The sequence below is a fragment of the Delphinapterus leucas genome, chromosome 16, assembly GCF_059928025.1.
Source record: "Delphinapterus leucas isolate spDelLeu-1000000601 "Yukka" chromosome 16, BTC_Dleu_Yukka2, whole genome shotgun sequence".
Lineage (NCBI taxonomy): Eukaryota > Metazoa > Chordata > Mammalia > Artiodactyla > Monodontidae > Delphinapterus > Delphinapterus leucas.
In genome coordinates, this window is record NC_143144.1 from 28205133 (window position 1) to 28222701 (window position 17569).

The following is a 17569-nucleotide window of genomic DNA, read 5'->3' on the forward strand; positions in this document are numbered from 1 at the left end:
GCCCGGAGCCTACAAGAGCGTAGATTCACAAAAGAGTCCCAAAGACTCCCCTCCTAACCTGCACAAGGGTCTGCACCAGGCGGGATCCGAACCCGGCATCAAGGCGACCCCGCCAAAAAAAGAAAAAGGTGCATGCTGGGGCGGGAGCGGGGGGTGGGGGGTGGGAGAGGTTGTCGCCGAGTCTCGTCGAGCTCGTAGGGGTCACGCAGGGTCACGCACGGCGCCGCAGAGCCTGCCGGGAGCTCGGTGAGCAATGGCGACGCCCAGCCTCCGGGGTCGGTTAGCAAGGTTTGGAAACCCGCGGAAGCCCATACTGAAGCCCAACAAGCCCCTCATCCTAGCTAACCGTGTCGGGGAACGGCGCCGGGAGAAGGGCGGTGAGCAGTCGGAGCCGTGGAGGCCCCAGAGCGGAAGTCGGAGGAGTGCAGAGGGCTGCTGGGTGGGAGGGCCGGAGGGTAAGGGTCTCCTTGTGACTGAGGGTCCCCGCGTTCTGCTCTTCCAGAGGCGACTTGTATCACGGAGATGTCAGTAATGATGGCTTGCTGGAAGCAGAATGAATTCCGCGACGAAGCGTGCAAAAAAGAGATCCAGGACTTCTTCGATTGTGCTTCGAGGGCTGAGGTGACAGGAGACTCCTGGGGTGCCCTTTTGGGAGGAAAATGGGGGGCATACAGTAATGGTTCTTACTGTCTCTTGCTAGGAGATAAGAAAGTCCCTCTCATTCTAAAAGGGCGAGGAAGTTTTTGGAAGCTACCCGAGTCACGCCAAAGTAGGAAAGGTTACCGTTTTGAAGGCATTGTGATCTTGAGCGATTTGTTTCACTGGTTTTAGCTTTACTTGGTGCAAAATGAGGTTAATATTAGTATCCACCTTACAGAATTTTGTGAGTGTCAAGTGAAGAGATGAATGGGAAAACCACTTTGTAAAGTTTAAATTGCTGTTCAAATAGACATTATTGTCTGAAGTAGAACTAAAGATAGTAAAGGACAGGTTGTTTGGTTTCCAGCCTAGACTTAATTGCCAGCTGGCATGGTAGCTTCAGACCATACAGTCATTCTTGGATCCCAAGCCCTTTTGATGAAAGGGGACTGGGAAGATGACACAGATCTCCAGGCTGGTTAATACCTTAGTGTGATTTGGGGTGTTGTGAGAACTATTAGCTTAGGTCAGGGCCAACTTTGGAGCTATCATTTTAATTTTTGTTCTTTCAGGCAGCCCGAAAAGTGAGATCAATCCAGGAGGACCTGGGAGAGTTGGGGAGTTTACCCCCCAAGAAATTGAATAAGTTGTTACATAGGTTTCCTAACAAACCTCATGTCAGCTGAAAATGGAGAAGCATTTTCAATGACTGGACTATAGCTTCTGAGAACTATGCAGAGGCATTTTAGAGATGTTTGCACTGCCATGCTGTCTTTGAAGAGTAGGAGGCAAAACACTTTCTTTTACCCTTTGGAATCATTATGTGGGTGGAAATTATGCTTTATGCTGAAATAAAATCCTCTGAAGAGAACTTGGCCTTTTGTTGTGGATTAGGTACTCCCACCATAGTTGAACCTTGTGTCCTCCCCTACACTCTGGAAGGTCTTTGCTCCCTAATTTGCACCAGGTGCAGGACAAAAACCTTTGTCTTGTCCTGCATTTGAAGTCCTGTATACCATTAAATGCCCTTGCCTTTGGATGCATTAAGGATGTTGGAGTCTGTCTATATGCAGAGTTTTTTGCCATCATCTGTAAGTATTTAGCGACTACCTATTTTGTGCATAACCCCTGCAGGGTGCTGTGGGAATAATCAGAAGTTCACAAACTGATGACCCAAAGTTACTGCAGATGAATTTTATTTGGTCCACACAGTTAAAATTTTGTTTTTAAATTAGCTGACCACATTCAAAAATAGGAAAAATGTCATAAAAAGCCCACCTTTTAGCTTTTCTTAAAAAAATCAAAAGATCTGGCAACCGTAGTTTCTTATTCCCACATGGAAATAAAGATTAATCAAGTAGAGCTGATTGTCGTTTGTCTCCATTCTCCAGGGATCTGGCCACAGGACTCTCCCAAATGATGAGACTGAGACTTAATTGGCAATTATCTTCTTTGTGTATCACCTGTTCACTTCTCTCATTAAGTTATCTGCCTAGCTGCTGAAGGCATTTACTTTTGTGACCTCCTGATATTAGAACAGTTGTATAGCATTTTATGTATACTCTGCCCTTCCAGGCATAACTGAGTTAACCTTTTCTATATACTTTACAGCACATACATCCCTTTAAATGTACAAAGGGATCATTGGGGGTTTTAAAGCTCCAGTGGGATAATTATTAAGATAAAGAAGGGGCCGTGCCTCCTTGACCCCCCCACAGTTACCTCTTTCTATAGTCCACATACCCCATTGGTGGAGCACTGGGCAGTTGCCTAGTTCTGCAAGCTGTTAGGAAGAAGCTCAGTGCTTAGGCATTTTGGACTAGGTTTGGAAGTTCTTAACCTACAGTCAATAGACTCCCAGTAAGAGGTCTGTGAATATGGATGAGAAAAAAATTTTATCTTTAACCACAACTTAGATTGAGCATTTCAATTAGGGCGGTGGGAAACAAACCACAGTATTACTAGCAATACCTATGTGAAATCACAGTATCTCAATATTTAAATTCATCACTTCAATATTATGGTAGTTATTACACTTGCTGCTGGATCTTATTTAATGTATAAATAAATACTATGTTACAAATTTGTTTTATTAATATTTTGATAATTGTATTTCAACATAAAAGGTTTCCTTTGTAATTCTTTTATTTTGTTTACTTATAAACAATCTGAGAAGGGGGTCTCGGGGCTTCACCAGGCTGTTAAACGGCCCATGGCACAGAAAAAGGCTAGGAACCCCTGGACTCAAAGGCCCCACTGACAAACAGTGCAACCATCTCCTGAAATCAAACGCCTTCTTTTCCTGTTGCTTCGCCAATTAAACCCCATTAAAAAGTCTTCTGGAATGCAGGCTTCTGAACTACAATTCCCAGAAGGTGATGCGGCCCCCGGGACCTATCCGGAGTTAGGACAATAACTCCACCCAATGGTTTCTGTGTTTGTCTCTTGACAGCCTACAACTCCCGACATGCGTGGCGGCTGCTTATTTCTTCGGGACATTATGGACGCCGGGTTATTGCTGGGATCTGTAGTCGTTTCGTATATTTTTGGGGGTTGGCTTCCTCTTACGGTATCTGGGGGTGGGCTCGAGAAAAAAAAGCAGGAAATGTAGCAATTAAACAGGTTCCTTATACCCGCGCGTACCGGCTCGGGTTCCTGGGCGCGCGAGGGCGGAAGTGGTGGTGGCCGGCGCGGCCGGAAGTTCAGATCAGCTGATGGGGGAGGCGGCGCCGCAGCCGCCAAGAGGCCCCGGCTTCCGAGCGCTTCGTCCGGGCCTTGAATCTCGGAGACTGGCCACGATCCCCGTTCACACCTCGCAGTTGGGCAAGGCCCCGTCCCGTGTCTCTCCCAGGCCTGAGATCCTCGCCCGGCACGGCCGCCCTGAGCGCCCCGGCCACCCCCAGCCCCGGCTCGCCCCTCAGGCCCCGGGCCTCCCCACAGCCCCCGGCCGGCGGCCCAGGCCCCGGATCCGCGGGGGGGGACCCGGCCCCGGGGGGTGCGGGCCCCATGGAGCTGATGTTCGCGGAGTGGGAGGACGGAGAGCGCTTCTCTTTCGAGGATTCGGACCGCTTTGAGGAGGATTCGCTCTGTTCTTTCATCTCCGAGGCCGAGAGCCTCTGCCAGAACTGGCGGGGATGGCGCAAACAGTCAGCGGGGCCCAATTCCCCCACTGGCGGCGGTGGCGGAGGTGGCAGTGGCGGTACCAGAATGCGAGGTGAGGGTGAGCTGGAAGGAGGGGAGCGGGCAGGCCCTGCTCCGGCCTTGCTTGAGAGCTGTCCCTGCTCGGGAGCTGTCCCAAGCTGTCCCTGCTCGGGAGCTGTTCAGGACTCGCTTTTCCGGTCTTCCTGGGGCTGCCTTCTCCACACCTGCCTGTGTGTGTGTGTGTGTGTGTGTGTGTGTGTGTGTGTGTGTGTTGGAGTGATGGCTGGGAAATTCTGGGTTGGATAGGATAGGATTAAAGACAGAAAGTAGATCTTCTGTGGTTCATTTGCCGTAAGAGATGGGGTAAAGGAGAAGAATTCCCTCTTTGACTTGGGAGTACTTACCGAGTTCAGCCTGAGGCAGGCCAGAAAATAGAAAAGAATGTGGGTAGGGGGTGGATTGTGAAGAAGTGACCACTTGAGGTGTGTCACCCCATTGCAAAGTGTATTGGGAGCTTCTTGATTCAAGGTGATGATCTCTGATCCCCGATGCACCAAGAAGGGATTCCACCCAGAGCAAAGTGGAGGTGAACTGGCCTACGAGAGGGGTGTCACATAGGTTTAGATCAGAGACTTGGTTCCTGGCCATATTGAACATCTGTCAGAAGCCAAGCCTGGGACCACTGTACTAAAGCCTTAGATTTCCTTCATCTGGGGCCTGGGGAAGAGTGTGCGTACTTGACTCTTGAGTCTCGTGAAACACTCTTCTTGCTTTTCACTTGAGTTTCTTTCATCCTTGGGTCTTTCTGATGAGTGCTGTGAAGAATTTTGCTTTTGTTAAAGAAGATGGAGAAGAGAGTGATAACAGAAGCCCCGCAGACTCAGGACTCACCACATTCTTGCCTTCCTCAAGGCACAATTTGAGCTTCATTGGAAGTGGACTTTTTTCACCAGTTGAGGGGTTTAATTTGTGATTCTACTCTGGACATTCTAAGGTCCTGTTTTCCAAAAGGCCCCGGAGAGATTTCCAGCACCCCTTAGGGACAGAGGGAAATTTACATGTGTCACTGTTTAGGAGTGGTAATATTTACCTTCATTTGGAGAGATAGCATATGCCCTGTACACACACACACATCATAGGTAGTTTCGCTATGGGTCTTCTATGGGCTCTTTGCTTCTTTCATATTTGCATGTGTGGGTAGGCTTAGAGCTCCCTCACTTTGAGGGAAGTAACTGAAGATGGTAGTGAAGATTTTCAGCATATTGGTATCTTTATGAACAGGTTAAAATCTAGGAAAGCATGGCATTCCCCCCCTCCCCTGCCAACCCTACCCTTTTTCAGTTGCTCATTTATAAAATAAGAAGACTTTTTTTTTAGAAAGGTTCCTTTCAGCACCATTATTTTCTATATGTCTTTTAATCTGACTAGCAATTTGGTGAGATATGCAGTCTGTTGCGTTTCACTGCTTTTTGATTAAAACAGTGTGGGAAACTTTGAATGGTAGCTCCATCTTACTCCAGGTGAGTCCAGGAGTGGCAGCCAGGTTCCCTCGGGGTAACCTCTCCACCCCCAAACCACACCCCAGGGCATCCACTGTGGGAAGCCAGGGCTCAGGTGTGCCAAAGAAAGTGCAGACTCTCTCTTGCTTCTGGAGGTCCCTCTCAACTCTTCTGGGCTCTGGCCTATCTTCCCTCCTTAGATGGAGGCATGGAGTCATTTAGAGGGATAGTAAAAAAAAAAAAAAAGGGATAGTAAAAAAGAAAGGGACAGTAAAAAAAAAAGCACTTAGAGAAGCGAATGCCAGAGGAGATATATACACAATGTAATATGAATCTCAAGTGCTAGGTATATGGGAAATTAGATGCCAAGCCAGGTGAGACTCATTACTTGCTAGGATCCTGGGACACACCTGTTTGGCTAGGAGTTTCTGGGATATCCCTGGTATCTTCTAGCAGGCTGTAGGCTGGGGATTGTTTAGCTCTCCTTCCCCAGATGGAGTCTTAAGGGTTAGTGTATCCTCACAGGAGGGTCCGTTGGTTTTTCATCCAGATGTCCTCTTTCCTTCATAGTGAAGGCGGGGAGGGGGGAGGGCGCATCAAGATGTGGCATTGGCATCGGTGCCAAGTAATCATGGCCCTTTTTGTTTCCCCTCCTCTTTCCCCTTACCTCAACCTTTGTTTCCAAAGATGGACTGGTGATCCCGCTGGTGGAGCTGTCAGCAAAACAGGTGGCGTTTCATATCCCATTTGAAGTGGTGGAGAAAGTTTACCCCCCGGTGCCTGAGCAGCTCCAACTCCGAATTGCTTTTTGGAGCTTCCCTGAGAATGAAGAGGATATTCGGTGAGGCTAAAGGACTGACGGTGGGGAGTGGGGTCCTGATGTTCCACACCGTGCGCTGGGCTTCCTATGGAACAAAGGGCACCGTACTTGGGGCTGCGGTAAGGAGGCAGCCGGGGCAGGGAGTACCTGGGATTTTCCCCAGCACAATGTGACACTGGGGAGAGTGCCCAGGGCGTGGTGGTCTCTGACAGGGTCTGTGGAACGGTATTTGCTGCATTGTGGCCATGTCTTCTTCTTCACTCCCAGACTGTATTCCTGCCTGGCCAACGGCAGTGCAGATGAGTTCCAGCGAGGGGATCAGCTATTCCGCATGAGGGCTGTGAAGGACCCCCTGCAGATTGGTAAGCGCCCCTCACCAATTGGTACTTCCTGCTCCTTCCACCCCCTGTGTTAAGAATTAAGGAACTACTGCAAGAAGCTGGAGCGGGTTGTCTGAAGAACTGCAGGGCCAGGGTCAAGGGCAGAGACCTGTGTCTTGGTGGCTCTCCCTGACCATACCTATGTTTCTCCCCAGGGTTCCACCTGAGTGCTACAGTGGTGCCACCTCAGATGGTCCCCCCCAAAGGGGCCTACAACGTGGCTGTGATGTTTGACCGCTGCCGGGTCACTTCCTGCAGCTGCACCTGTGGGGCTGGGGCCAAATGGTGCACCCACGTCGTGGCACTCTGTCTCTTCCGCATCCACAACGTGAGGCCCTCCCAATTTATCCTGGCCCTATTCTCCGCTCCATCCCCCCTTCTCTGCTGCATGCCTGGCCACAATGTGAGCCCCCTCTCCTCTCCTACTCTGCCTCCCTGTCCCCAGCTCCGATGTCAGCAAGCCTTTTCCCAGATTGTTTAATTTCTCTTGGTGTTCCCTTCAGGCTTCTGCAGTCTGCCTGCGGGCCCCAGTGTCAGAGTCCCTGTCTCGACTGCAGAGGGACCAGCTGCAGAAGTTTGCTCAGTACCTCATCAGTGAGCTCCCTCAGCAGGTGAGGGAGGTTGACACACCCTCTCTGACTAGTGCAGGGCTGCATATCAGCCTTCCTGTTAGGCCCAGGCCTCCTTGGGTCACTTCTGCCTTTGTGTCCCTTTCCCCCTCAGATCCTGCCCACAGCCCAGCGTCTCCTGGATGAACTCCTCTCCTCCCAGTCAACAGCCATCAATACAGTATGTGGAGCCCCGGGTGAGTGTGGTGAGAAAGAAGGGCAGCAGGAAGAAAGCAAGCTTGGGGGTGCAGAGCGCCACTTACTAAAGGCGAATCCAGGCTCCTACCTCTAGGTGACGGACTGCCTGTCACCCCCAGACCCCACAGCAGGGCCGTCTGCCTCTGATCAGAGTACTTGGTATTTGGATGAATCAACACTCACTGACAACATCAAGAAGACACTGCACAAGTTCTGTGGCCCCTCCCCTGTGGTGTTCAGGTAAACAGGATCTCTTCATGCCTGTGTCTGTGGTGGGAGGGGCGCATCCCTCGGGCCATGGCCAGTTTCTTTGTTTTAGTAATGCATACCTCTCCCACTCCCCCCCCCCACTCGTACACTGCCTGGCGCATACGACATGTTACTAGTGAAATCAGTGGGTGATGATAATTTTATGTAGTCACAGAGTGGTCTGTCCTTAGGTAGAGCAGGAGTTATTTTGCTTCCTTTCAGCGATTGGGAAACTGAGGCAGAGGGCGATTAAGAATTTTTGTCTGGGTCATACTTTTTCCCCTGTACTCTGTATTTTGACCCCTTTTGTGTCAAAGTCCTGTTGCTCTTTCACCTGCTTTATTCAGCCCCATCTTAGGGTCATCATTTTCCACTCTGCGACTTTCACAGTGATGTGAACTCCATGTATCTGTCTTCCACGGAGCCTCCAGCTGCTGCTGAATGGGCATGTCTGCTGCGCCCACTGAGGGGCCGCGAGCCAGAGGGAGTCTGGAACTTGCTTAGCATCGTGCGGGAGATGTTCAAGCGGAGGGACAGCAATGCTGCCCCCTTGTTGGAAATCCTCACCGACCAGTGCCTCACCTACGAACAGGTAATCCCGCAGAGCTGGGGAGGCCCGTGCTGGCTCATCCTCACCCGCCGTTAACCGCACTCCCCTGTTGCTGACAGGGACACTGCGTGGGGCTCCTCTGTCTTCCTCTAAGTTGTTAGGCTCATCTCAGAGTCCTCTTTGTTTCCAGATAACAGGCTGGTGGTACAGCGTGCGCACCTCAGCCTCACACAGCAGCGCCAGTGGGCACACAGGCCGCAGCAACGGGCAGTCAGAGGTGGCTGCCCACGCATGCGCCAGCATGTGTGACGAGATGGTCACACTGTGGAGGCTGGCTGTGCTGGACCCTGCGCTCAGCCCCCAGCGGTGAGTCTCCCCCAAGGCTCACCACCTCCGGGAGATGGGGCCAGCCCTGGACAGATCGAGCCCTCATCTCCTGTACATAGACACACGTACCATTTTTCTAGTCCTAGGGAAATGGGAGGTGCTGAGCATTAGGGTTTCCAGTGATTTATGAGTTCTTTTCCTGAGAGGCTTTCTTCCATCCCTCCTCTAAATAACCCACTTTCCCAAATCCCTGAGTATTCGAGTGATGTCTATGGGGCTGGCTCAAGAAGCGCTTCCTGGGGTCCTTCCCTGTGCCCCGCTTCCGGGGAATACCATCTCCCCGTTTCCTCCCGTCCCTGCTCGGCGCAGTGTAGGCCCCACAAGCCCTCCTGGCCCCCGCTTTGTTCCCACAGGCGCCGGGAGCTGTGTGTGCAGCTGCGCCAGTGGCAGCTGAAGGTGATTGAGAACGTGAAGCGGGGACAGCACAAGAAGACCCTGGAGCGGCTCTTCCCTGGCTTCCGGCCGGCGGTGGAGGCCTGCTACTTCAACTGGGAAGAGGCCTACCCCCTTCCCGGTGTCACCTACAGTGCCACTGACAGGAAGCTGGCCCTGTGCTGGGCCCGAGCCCTGCCCCCTCGACCAGGTGCCTCCCGATCCGGGGGCCTGGAAGAATCCCGAGAGCGGCCCCGCCCTCTTCCTGCCGAGCCAGCTGTGCGGCCCAAGGAGCCTGGGGCCAAGCGCAAGGGATTGGGTGAGGGGGTCCTCGCATCGCAGCGGGGTCCCCGCCGCCTCTCGGCCGAGGGGGGAGATAAGGCTCTGCATAAGATGGGTCCAGGTGGGGGCAAAGCCAAAGCATTGGGGGGGGCTGGCAGTGGGGGCAAGGGCTCAGCAGGCAGCGGGAGCAAGCGACGGCTGAGCAGTGAAGACAGCTCCCTGGAGCCGGATCTGGCTGAGATGAGCCTGGATGATAGCAGCCTGGCCCTGGGTGCAGAGGCCAGCACCTTTGGTGGATTCCCAGAGAGCCCACCACCCTGCCCTCACCCTGGTGGCTCCCGAGGCCCTTCTACCTTCCTTCCTGAACCTCCAGATACTTATGAAGAAGATGGTGGCGTGTACTTCTCAGAAGGGCCTGAGCCTTCCACAGCCTCCGCTGGCCCCCCTGGCCTACTGCCCAGGGAGCTTTGTACCCGGGACGACCTCGCTTCCACAGATGAGAGTGGCAATGGGCTCCCTAAAACCAAAGAGGCAGCCCCTGCGGTTGGAGAGGAGGAGGATGACTACCAGGCGTATTATCTGAATGCCCAGGATGGCGCTGGGGGCGAGGAAGAGAAGGCTGAGGGCGGGGCTGGGGAGGAACACGACCTGTTTGCCGGACTGAAGCCACTGGAACAGGAGAGCCGCATGGAGGTGAGGGGGCTTGGAGGGGACTCTGAGGGTGCCTCTTAGCCATAGCTGGGAGAGGGACCACCTGCCTCTGGTTGCGAGTGACAGGACTGTTGTGTGACTGTTAGAATCCTGCAGCAGGCTCCTAACTGGCCTCGCTGCCTGCAGTCCATTCTCTTCTCTCCATGTTGATCTTCCTGGAATGTATAATTTTGTCACTGCTGCTTAAAACTCTTCAGTGGTTTCCCATTACCCTTAGGGTGAAGATGAAGGTCCTTGGCATGACCTATGAGGCTTCACTTGTTCTGAATTTTGCCTGCTTCTCCAGCCTCATCTAGCTACTATGTCAGTTATACTACACTCAGTTGAGCCGTCCCCGTAGCTTGCCATGCTCTCTCTTACATCCATAGTTTTGTACGGATTGGCCTTTCTGTCTGGAATATTCTTACCTCATCTCACCTGGTTAGCCCCTGTTTCTTCTTCAGGCCTCAGAGATCTTAGAGATCACGTCCTCTAGGAGGTCTTCCCTGAGACTGCCCCTCTGCCCCAAGTCCCATTGAGGTATCCTGCCCATCTGCTCCCCTCTGGACCTTTCCCAGTAGTAGCCAGCTTCACACCTGTTTGTGTGTTTATGTGTCTGTTTCTCTAATGTGCTGTGAGTCTCTGGTATACCCAGGACTAGCATAGGGCCCAGTGTATAGCAAGTGCTCATGGGATATTTGCTGCATGAGTGAGTATGGTGTCCTGCAACATGTTTGGTGCCCATGTCCTCTTTCCAGATATTATTTGCCTGTGCTGAGGCCTTGCATGCTCACGGCTATAGCAGTGAGGCCTCCCGCCTCACCGTGGAGCTTGCCCAGGACTTGCTAGCCAACCCACCTGACCTCAAGGTAGAGCCGCCCCCTGCCAAGGTGAGAGAGAATCCCCCCTCCCTCCCCAGTTACCCATAACCCTCTCCCACGCCCCACCCCAGGCTAGAGTCTCCTCCCTCCACCAAGGCGAGTCAGACTCATCTGCCTGCCTCCTTGTGCTTCCCTCTTTAGGGCAAGAAGAACAAGGTTTCTACAAGCCGTCAGACCTGGGTGGCTACCAACACCCTGACCAAGGCGGCCTTCCTGTTAACAGTGCTAAGTGAGCGCCCAGAGCACCACAACCTGGCCTTCCGAGTGGGCATGTTTGCCTTGGAGCTACAGCGGCCCCCAGCTTCCACCAAGGCCTTGGAGGTCAGAAGTTCTATCTGAATCTTGCACTGCCATCTCCTCAGAGACTCACACCTTGATCTCCATTGGGGTGATTGAGGTCTTAGTTCCTCCCTATGCCCTCAGGTGAAGCTGGCATATCAGGAGTCTGAGGTGGCCACCCTGCTCAAGAAGATTCCTCTGGGTCCGAGTGAGATGAGTACTGTGCGCTGCCGGGCAGAGGAGCTTCGGGAGGGGACACTCTGTGATTATCGGCCTGTTTTGCCTCTCATGTTGGCCAGTTTCATCTTTGATGTTCTCTGTACTCCAGGTATGATGCCTGACACTACAGAAAGTGGGGAACTGGGGCAGGGGTAGCTTTCTCTAAAGAGAAACCAAGAGCCCCAAGGCTCTGAATCGCCTGTAAGAAGCATCGGGCAGCTTCATGGAAGGATCTGGAATGATGAGTGTCTTGGGTTTCTTCCCTTTTCATTCTGTCCCATGCTACTTCTGTCTTCTTAACTTACCCCAAATTTTATCCAGTGGTTTCTCCCACGGGTTCCCGGCCCCCAAGTCGCAACTGGAACAACGAGATGCCTGGGGATGAGGAGCTGGGATTTGAAGCAGCAGTTGCTGCCTTGGGTGAGTCTGTCAGTGTCTTGAGCACGTGTGTGAGCTAAGCCTGGCCCAGGCCTTGAAGTGCATGAGACATGAGCCCTCTTCTGAAGGGGCTCTATGGTAAGGGGAAAGCCAGCATGACATGTATGTGCCATAACACATAGTGCCTACGAGACTGAAGAATTGAGGGCAGAAACGTGGGCTATGAATGTTCGGTGTTATAAGGACAGCAAAACAGGACACTAGGGAAAGGCCTTAGGAAGGGGATAGAGTATGGAATATGGGTTAAAAGATCAGTTAAGTTCTAGGTAGGGGGACAAAACACTGTGAATAAAGACACAGGGGCAATCAAGTCTTCATGAGAGTGGGGAGCCCAACTTCCCTGAAGTGATGGATATGTTGGGGTGATAGAGAAGGCCAAATTATGAAGGTCTTAAAAAGCAGACCAGAGCTTAGGCCAGATGTATTAGGCAGTGGGCATCTTCCATAGGGAAGGTGGGTTGGACCAGGAGAACTCCTTACTTCACATGCTAGTGGCTGGGGAGCCCTGGCCTGTTTACCCTTGGCTGTCTTGCAAGTTATGGCTACTCACAAACCCCATGAGCGCCTCTTTCTCACAGGCATGAAGACAACAGTGAGTGAGGCGGAGCATCCCCTGCTATGTGAAGGCACACGTCGGGAGAAGGGTGACCTGGCCCTGGCACTAATGATCACTTACAAAGACGACCAGGCCAAACTCAAAAAGGTAAGGGATTGAGGTACTGGGATTTCGACAGGCAGAGAGAGCAAATTTTATCACCTTTCTCAGGGGTTTCTAGTATAATGGAAGGGCTATTCTACCTACAGGAGATACCGGGGGAATCTTGGGAACACCTCGTAAAGAACATGAGAGACCAATGGTTCTTATAGGAATGCTTGGGCTTGGGGTGGAAGAAGAGAAACAGGGGGCATAAAGTCGTTCATTCATTCATTTATTTCAATATATATTGAATATCAATATACTTAGTCCTGTGGTAAATGTTATAGGGGATACCAAGATATGTAAGCCAGCCCCTGTCTTCCAGCAGGTTCTCCTGTGGTTAGAACTGGGAAAGTCTTCCTGAGGAGGAAGTATTAAGCTGTTTCAAGGAGAAAGAAAAGTAATAGAAGTCAGGAGATAAAGGGCATCCAGTCACCGCTTCTCTGTCTTTCAGATCTTAGACAAACTCTTGGATCGAGAGAGCCAGACGCATAAACCACAGACACTGAGTTCGTTCTACTCATCTAGCCGCCCGGCCACAGCCAGCCAGAGGTCTCCTTCAAAGCATGGGGGCCCATCTGCTCCAGGGGCCCTGCAACCTCTGACCTCAGGCTCTGCAGGGCCTGCTCAGCCAGGGAGTGTGGCAGGGGCTGGGCCAGGCCCCACTGAGGGCTTCACAGAGAAGAATGTGCCTGGTGAGGTGGGGGCACTGGGCAGGGGGGATGTGTGGTATGGAGCTGTGTTGGGCCCCCCTTTCCCAGGCTCATCCCAATGTCCTGTCTTCCCTACGCAGAGAGTTCCCCACATTCCCCCTGTGAGGGTCTCCCATCTGAGGCAGCTTTGACCCCAAGACCAGAGGGAAAGGTCCCCAGCCGCTTGGCTCTTGGCAGCCGTGGAGGCTACAATGGACGGGGCTGGGGCTCACCAGGGCGGCCTAAGAAGAAGCACACAGGTAACAACCCATGGGATGACATGGAGGGAAGGATATTCCTGAAGGTTGGAGTCTGAATTCTGGAGCTTCTGACTTCTGAGACTGTCTTGTCTTGGGGGGGGGTTAGGCATGGCCAGCATTGACAGCAGTGCCCCTGAAACAACGTCGGATAGCTCCCCAACCTTAAGCCGGAGGCCACTTCGAGGGGGCTGGGCCCCTACCTCCTGGGGCCGAGGACAGGACAGTGACAGCATTAGCAGCTCGTCCTCAGACTCCCTTGGCTCCTCGTCCTCCAGTGGAAGTCGCCGGGCCAGTGCCAGTGGAGGGGCCCGGGCGAAGACAGTTGAAGTTGGCAGGTCAGTGGGAAAAAACATCCTTGTCTTCTGACCTGGCCCACCCCGAGAGCCACATCCCTAGTGTAATCCAACTGTTGTCTCCGTCAGCATCCTCACTTACCCTGGTCTTTTCCAACCTACCTGGACACCCACCTCAGAGAAACCCCAATCCCTGTCCCTACCCCATTGCCCCTTCAGGTACAAGGGCCGCCGTCCTGAGAGTCATGCCCCCCATGTACCCAATCAGCCGTCAGAGGCAGCTGCACACTTCTACTTCGAGCTGGCGAAGACGGTGCTGATCAAGGCAGGGGGCAACAGCAGCACTTCCATTTTCACACATCCATCTTCCTCAGGGGGCCACCAGGGTCCTCACCGTAACCTGCACCTTTGCGCCTTCGAGATTGGGCTTTATGCCCTTGGCCTGCACAACTTTGTTTCTCCCAACTGGCTCTCACGTACTTACTCTTCCCACGTTTCCTGGATTACAGGTAAATCCAGCATCTTGATTTGGGTATGGGAAGGGGATTAATCGATGATGATAAGTCATATCCTTGTGGAGTTACTGACCTGATAGGAGAGATGCCATTCCCATTCCCATTGCCCGTGCTAACCCCACTCTGCTTTTCTCTCCTTTTTCTGAAGGCCAGGCAATGGAGATTGGCAGCGCAGCCCTGACTATACTGGTAGAATGCTGGGATGGGCACCTGACACCCCCTGAGGTTGCATCCCTGGCAGACAGGGCATCACGGGCACGAGACTCCAATATGGTGAGGGCAGCGGCGGAACTAGCCCTAAGCTGCCTGCCTCATGCCCATGCGTTGAACCCCAATGAGATCCAGCGGGCCCTGGTGCAGTGCAAGGAGCAGGTATTTTTACAGGCAATTGCGGACCTGCTTTGGGGCATCTGGGCAGGGAGGTTGGGTCCAGCTCCTGATTCCCATATCCTGGAGTTCACAAACTATCCAGTTGGTCCTCTCATGGTGACACTTGACATAGTAATGTGCTTTCACATCTGTTACATCCTTTACCTTACAACTCTGAGAACAGGATTATTCGTATTTCATAGGTAAGGAAATGTGGCCTATAGTCTAGGGACCAAGATGATCACCAGGGTGGAGTCCTTAGGGGAAGCCTCAGGGAGATGATGGGACTTGGCTGGGAGTAGCTAAATTAGTTTGGAACTGGGACTGGTCAACAAGTGTTTGTTCATTGTGTGAAGCATTCACTGCTCTGACACTGACTCTGGGCACTGGCCCTGACCTTAGATGCCTCCCCAGGAACCAGCCAACTCTGAGGGAGACATTGGAATGTCATCTAGAACTGTCCCTGAGTAAAGCCCTTCCCCCTTAACCCTCTGTGCCCCTCCCTTCCAGGATAACCTGATGTTGGAGAAGGCCTGCATGGCAGTGGAAGAGGCGGCTAAGGGTGGGGGCGTATACCCCGAAGTGTTGTTTGAGGTTGCTCACCAGTGGTTCTGGCTATATGAGCAAACAGCAGGTGGCTCATCCACAGCCCGTGAAGGGGCTACAAGCTGTAGTGCCAGTGGGATCAGGGCAGCTGGGGAGGCTGGGCGGGGGCTGCCTGAGGGCAGGGGGGTCCCAGGGACTGAGCCGGTTACAGTGGCGGCGGCGGCAGCAGCAGTGACAGCGGCCACAGTGGTGCCAGTCATCTCGGTGGGGTCCAGTTTATATCCGGGTCCAGGACTGGGGCATGGTCATTCCCCTGGCCTGCACCCCTACACTGCTCTACAGCCCCACCTGCCCTGCAGCCCTCAATACCTCACCCACCCAGCTCACCCCGCCCACCCCATGCCTCATATGCCCCGGCCTGCCGTCTTCCCTGTGCCCAGCTCTGCATACCCACAGGTGAGTATGCAATGTTCTACTGGAGATTGGGCATGTGGGAGCACATTGGGAGTTCACGGGGGGTTGGAGTGGGGTACTCCGGGAGGATAACAGCGCTGTCCAAGAGTCCTGGTGAGGTGGCGGGAGTCGGGGGACCCAGCCCAACTAAGATAAGAAATGCAGGATACCCAGCTGTGGGATGAACGGGGAAGAGCTACATCCTAATATAATTTGGAATCTCCCTTTTTTTCTTCCCGCCTCGAGGGTGTGCATCCTGCATTCCTGGGGGCTCAGTACCCTTACTCGGTGACTCCCCCCTCACTTGCCGCCACTGCTGTGTCTTTCCCCGTCCCTTCCATGGCACCCATCACAGTACATCCCTACCACACAGAGCCAGGGCTCCCACTGCCCACCAGTGTGGCCTGTGAGTTGTGGGGACAGGGAACAGGTGAATGGAGGGGAGGCACACCGGGCAGGGGACGGGGGGAGGGAATCCTCTCTGTCCCTCTCTGGGCTCTGAGTTCCTCATGTGGCTTTCATCCCACCCTCAGTGAGCAGTGTCCATCCAGCTTCCACGTTTCCGGCCATCCAGGGTGCCTCACTGCCTGCCCTGCCCACACAGCCCAGCCCTCTGGTGAGCGGGGGTTTTCCACCACCCGAGGAGGAGACTCACAGTCAGCCTGTCAACCCGCACAGCCTACACCACCTGCACGCCGCCTACCGTGTCGGTGAGAGGAGGGCCCTTCCTGTGCCCCCACCTGCAGCCAGAGGCTCTTCCGTGACCCCTCCCCACCATACCTCTTAATTGGTTTACTGTGGGGTCAGGTACGAGGCTGAGGTAGAGGGTGGAGGACGCACCCTCACCACGTGCCCACCCTTTTCTCCCAGGGATGCTGGCACTGGAGATGCTGGGTCGCCGGGCACACAATGATCACCCCAACAACTTCTCCCGCTCCCCCCCCTACACTGATGATGTCAAATGGTTGCTGGGGCTGGCAGCAAAGCTGGGTAACACCTCCCCTCCCCAGGACCATTGTCCGCCCTCACCTGCTCCCCCCACCTTCCCATCCCAGACCTCCTTCCTAGCTCTTGCTCAGAGTTGAGGCCTTGGTCGGGTATGTGTGCGTGCGCGAGGGGCGGGGGGCTACCTCAGCTCCTGGGGTGGAGGGAGGCTCTCTGCCAGGCCAGAGCTGAGATTAAAGTTGGGTCCCTAGGGCAGAGGTGGCCACCCCCGTCTCATGCCCCTCCCCCTGCCCCCCAGGAGTGAACTACGTGCACCAGTTCTGTGTGGGGGCAGCCAAGGGGGTGCTGAGCCCGTTTGTGCTGCAGGAGATCGTCATGGAGACGCTGCAGCGGCTGAGCCCCGCTCATGCCCACAACCACCTGCGTGCCCCGGCCTTCCACCAACTGGTGCAGCGCTGCCAGCAGGCATACATGCAGGTGATAACCCAGGAAGTATGGAGCAGGGTGGAACACCTCCTGGGCAGGCAGGGAACAGATCACCCAGCACGCCAGGGCGGAGGGGCCTGGTTCTGTGCTTAGTGGCTTATCCTCCCCACGTCTTCCAGTACATCCACCACCGCTTGATTCACCTGACCCCTGCCGACTACGACGACTTTGTGAACGCGATCCGCAGTGCTCGCAGCGCCTTCTGCCTGACACCCATGGGCATGATGCAGTTCAACGACATCCTGCAGAATCTCAAGCGCAGCAAACAGACCAAGGAGCTGTGGCAGCGGGTCTCACTCGAGATGACCACCTTCTCCCCCTGAGTCTGGCCCCCCTAGGGCCCTATACAGGGACACAAGCCTGTGGCTATGGGGACCCCTCACAAAGGGGGAATGAATCTTGGCTGGACAGATCATCCCCACTCAGTTCCCTGGTAGCCCAGACTGGCAGCTGTTCTTGGGGCCAAGATGTCTCAGACCCTAGAAGCCTAGGGTTGGGGGAGACAGCCCTGTCTGGGAGGGGGCGTTGGGTGGCCTCTGGTATTTATTTGGCATTTATAAATATATAAACTTCTTTTTTACTCTCGTCTGCCTGGGCCTTTCCCTTCTTTCCCTCCATGTGTGGATGAACCTTGAACTGGGGCAGAGGAAAATCTTGATACTTGCTTTTATTCTAGGTTTC

At 53.7% G+C, this 17569-nt stretch overlaps 2 protein-coding genes across 14 annotated transcripts; both read left to right on the top strand.

Moving 5' to 3' along the window:
• The first annotated feature begins 218 nt into the window (after positions 1-218).
• Positions 219-2778, top strand: CHCHD1 (coiled-coil-helix-coiled-coil-helix domain containing 1). 2 transcript variants are annotated; one of them, XM_089897721.1, is made up of 3 exons: positions 219-377; positions 503-621; positions 2031-2778. In XM_089897721.1, the coding sequence occupies exons 1-3, from the start codon at positions 254-256 to the stop codon at positions 2073-2075; spliced, it is 288 nt and encodes a 95-aa protein (XP_089753847.1). In that variant the 5' UTR covers positions 219-253; the 3' UTR covers positions 2076-2778. The 2 variants fall into 2 exon arrangements, with proteins under 2 accessions (XP_089753847.1, XP_022446630.1); XM_022590922.2 differs by lacking the exon at positions 2031-2778 and adding an exon at positions 1212-1510 and having other exon boundaries at positions 224-377.
• A 415-nt stretch (positions 2779-3193) lies between these two features.
• ZSWIM8 (zinc finger SWIM-type containing 8) lies at positions 3194-17473 on the top strand. Of its 12 annotated transcripts, none has more exons than XM_089897685.1 (26): positions 3197-3853; positions 5967-6120; positions 6367-6461; positions 6635-6882; positions 6983-7090; positions 7203-7284; positions 7405-7525; positions 7925-8126; positions 8275-8450; positions 8825-9818; positions 10574-10705; positions 10838-11017; positions 11120-11303; positions 11516-11614; positions 12211-12335; positions 12784-13024; positions 13123-13281; positions 13388-13616; positions 13794-14083; positions 14238-14461; positions 14969-15460; positions 15704-15887; positions 15991-16167; positions 16328-16447; positions 16769-16879; positions 17008-17473. In XM_089897685.1, exons 1-26 carry the CDS (start codon positions 3646-3648, stop codon positions 17454-17456), a joined length of 5784 nt encoding a protein of 1927 aa, XP_089753811.1. In that variant the 5' UTR covers positions 3197-3645; the 3' UTR covers positions 17457-17473. The 12 variants fall into 12 exon arrangements, with proteins under 12 accessions (XP_089753821.1, XP_089753815.1, XP_089753811.1 ...); XM_089897686.1 differs by having other exon boundaries at positions 3198-3853; positions 15704-15863; XM_089897687.1 differs by having other exon boundaries at positions 3198-3853; positions 6635-6807.
• The last annotated feature ends 96 nt before the right edge of the window (positions 17474-17569 follow it).

Bases quoted from the DNA above. Each gene is read 5' to 3' on its own strand.
- CHCHD1 (XM_022590922.2), top strand. From the start codon at position 254: ATGGCGACGCCCAGCCTCCGGGGTCGGTTAGCAAGGTTTGGAAACCCG. The intron at 378-502 runs GTGAGCAGTCGG...CTGCTCTTCCAG, and splicing joins ACGGCGCCGGGAGAAGGGCG to AGGCGACTTGTATCACGGAG. The intron at 622-1,211 runs GTGACAGGAGAC...TTGTTCTTTCAG, and splicing joins ATTGTGCTTCGAGGGCTGAG to GCAGCCCGAAAAGTGAGATC.
- ZSWIM8 (XM_089897685.1), top strand. From the start codon at position 3,646: ATGGAGCTGATGTTCGCGGAGTGGGAGGACGGAGAGCGCTTCTCTTTC. The intron at 12,336-12,783 runs GTAAGGGATTGA...TCTGTCTTTCAG, and splicing joins ACCAGGCCAAACTCAAAAAG to ATCTTAGACAAACTCTTGGA. The intron at 13,617-13,793 runs GTCAGTGGGAAA...TTGCCCCTTCAG, and splicing joins AAGACAGTTGAAGTTGGCAG to GTACAAGGGCCGCCGTCCTG.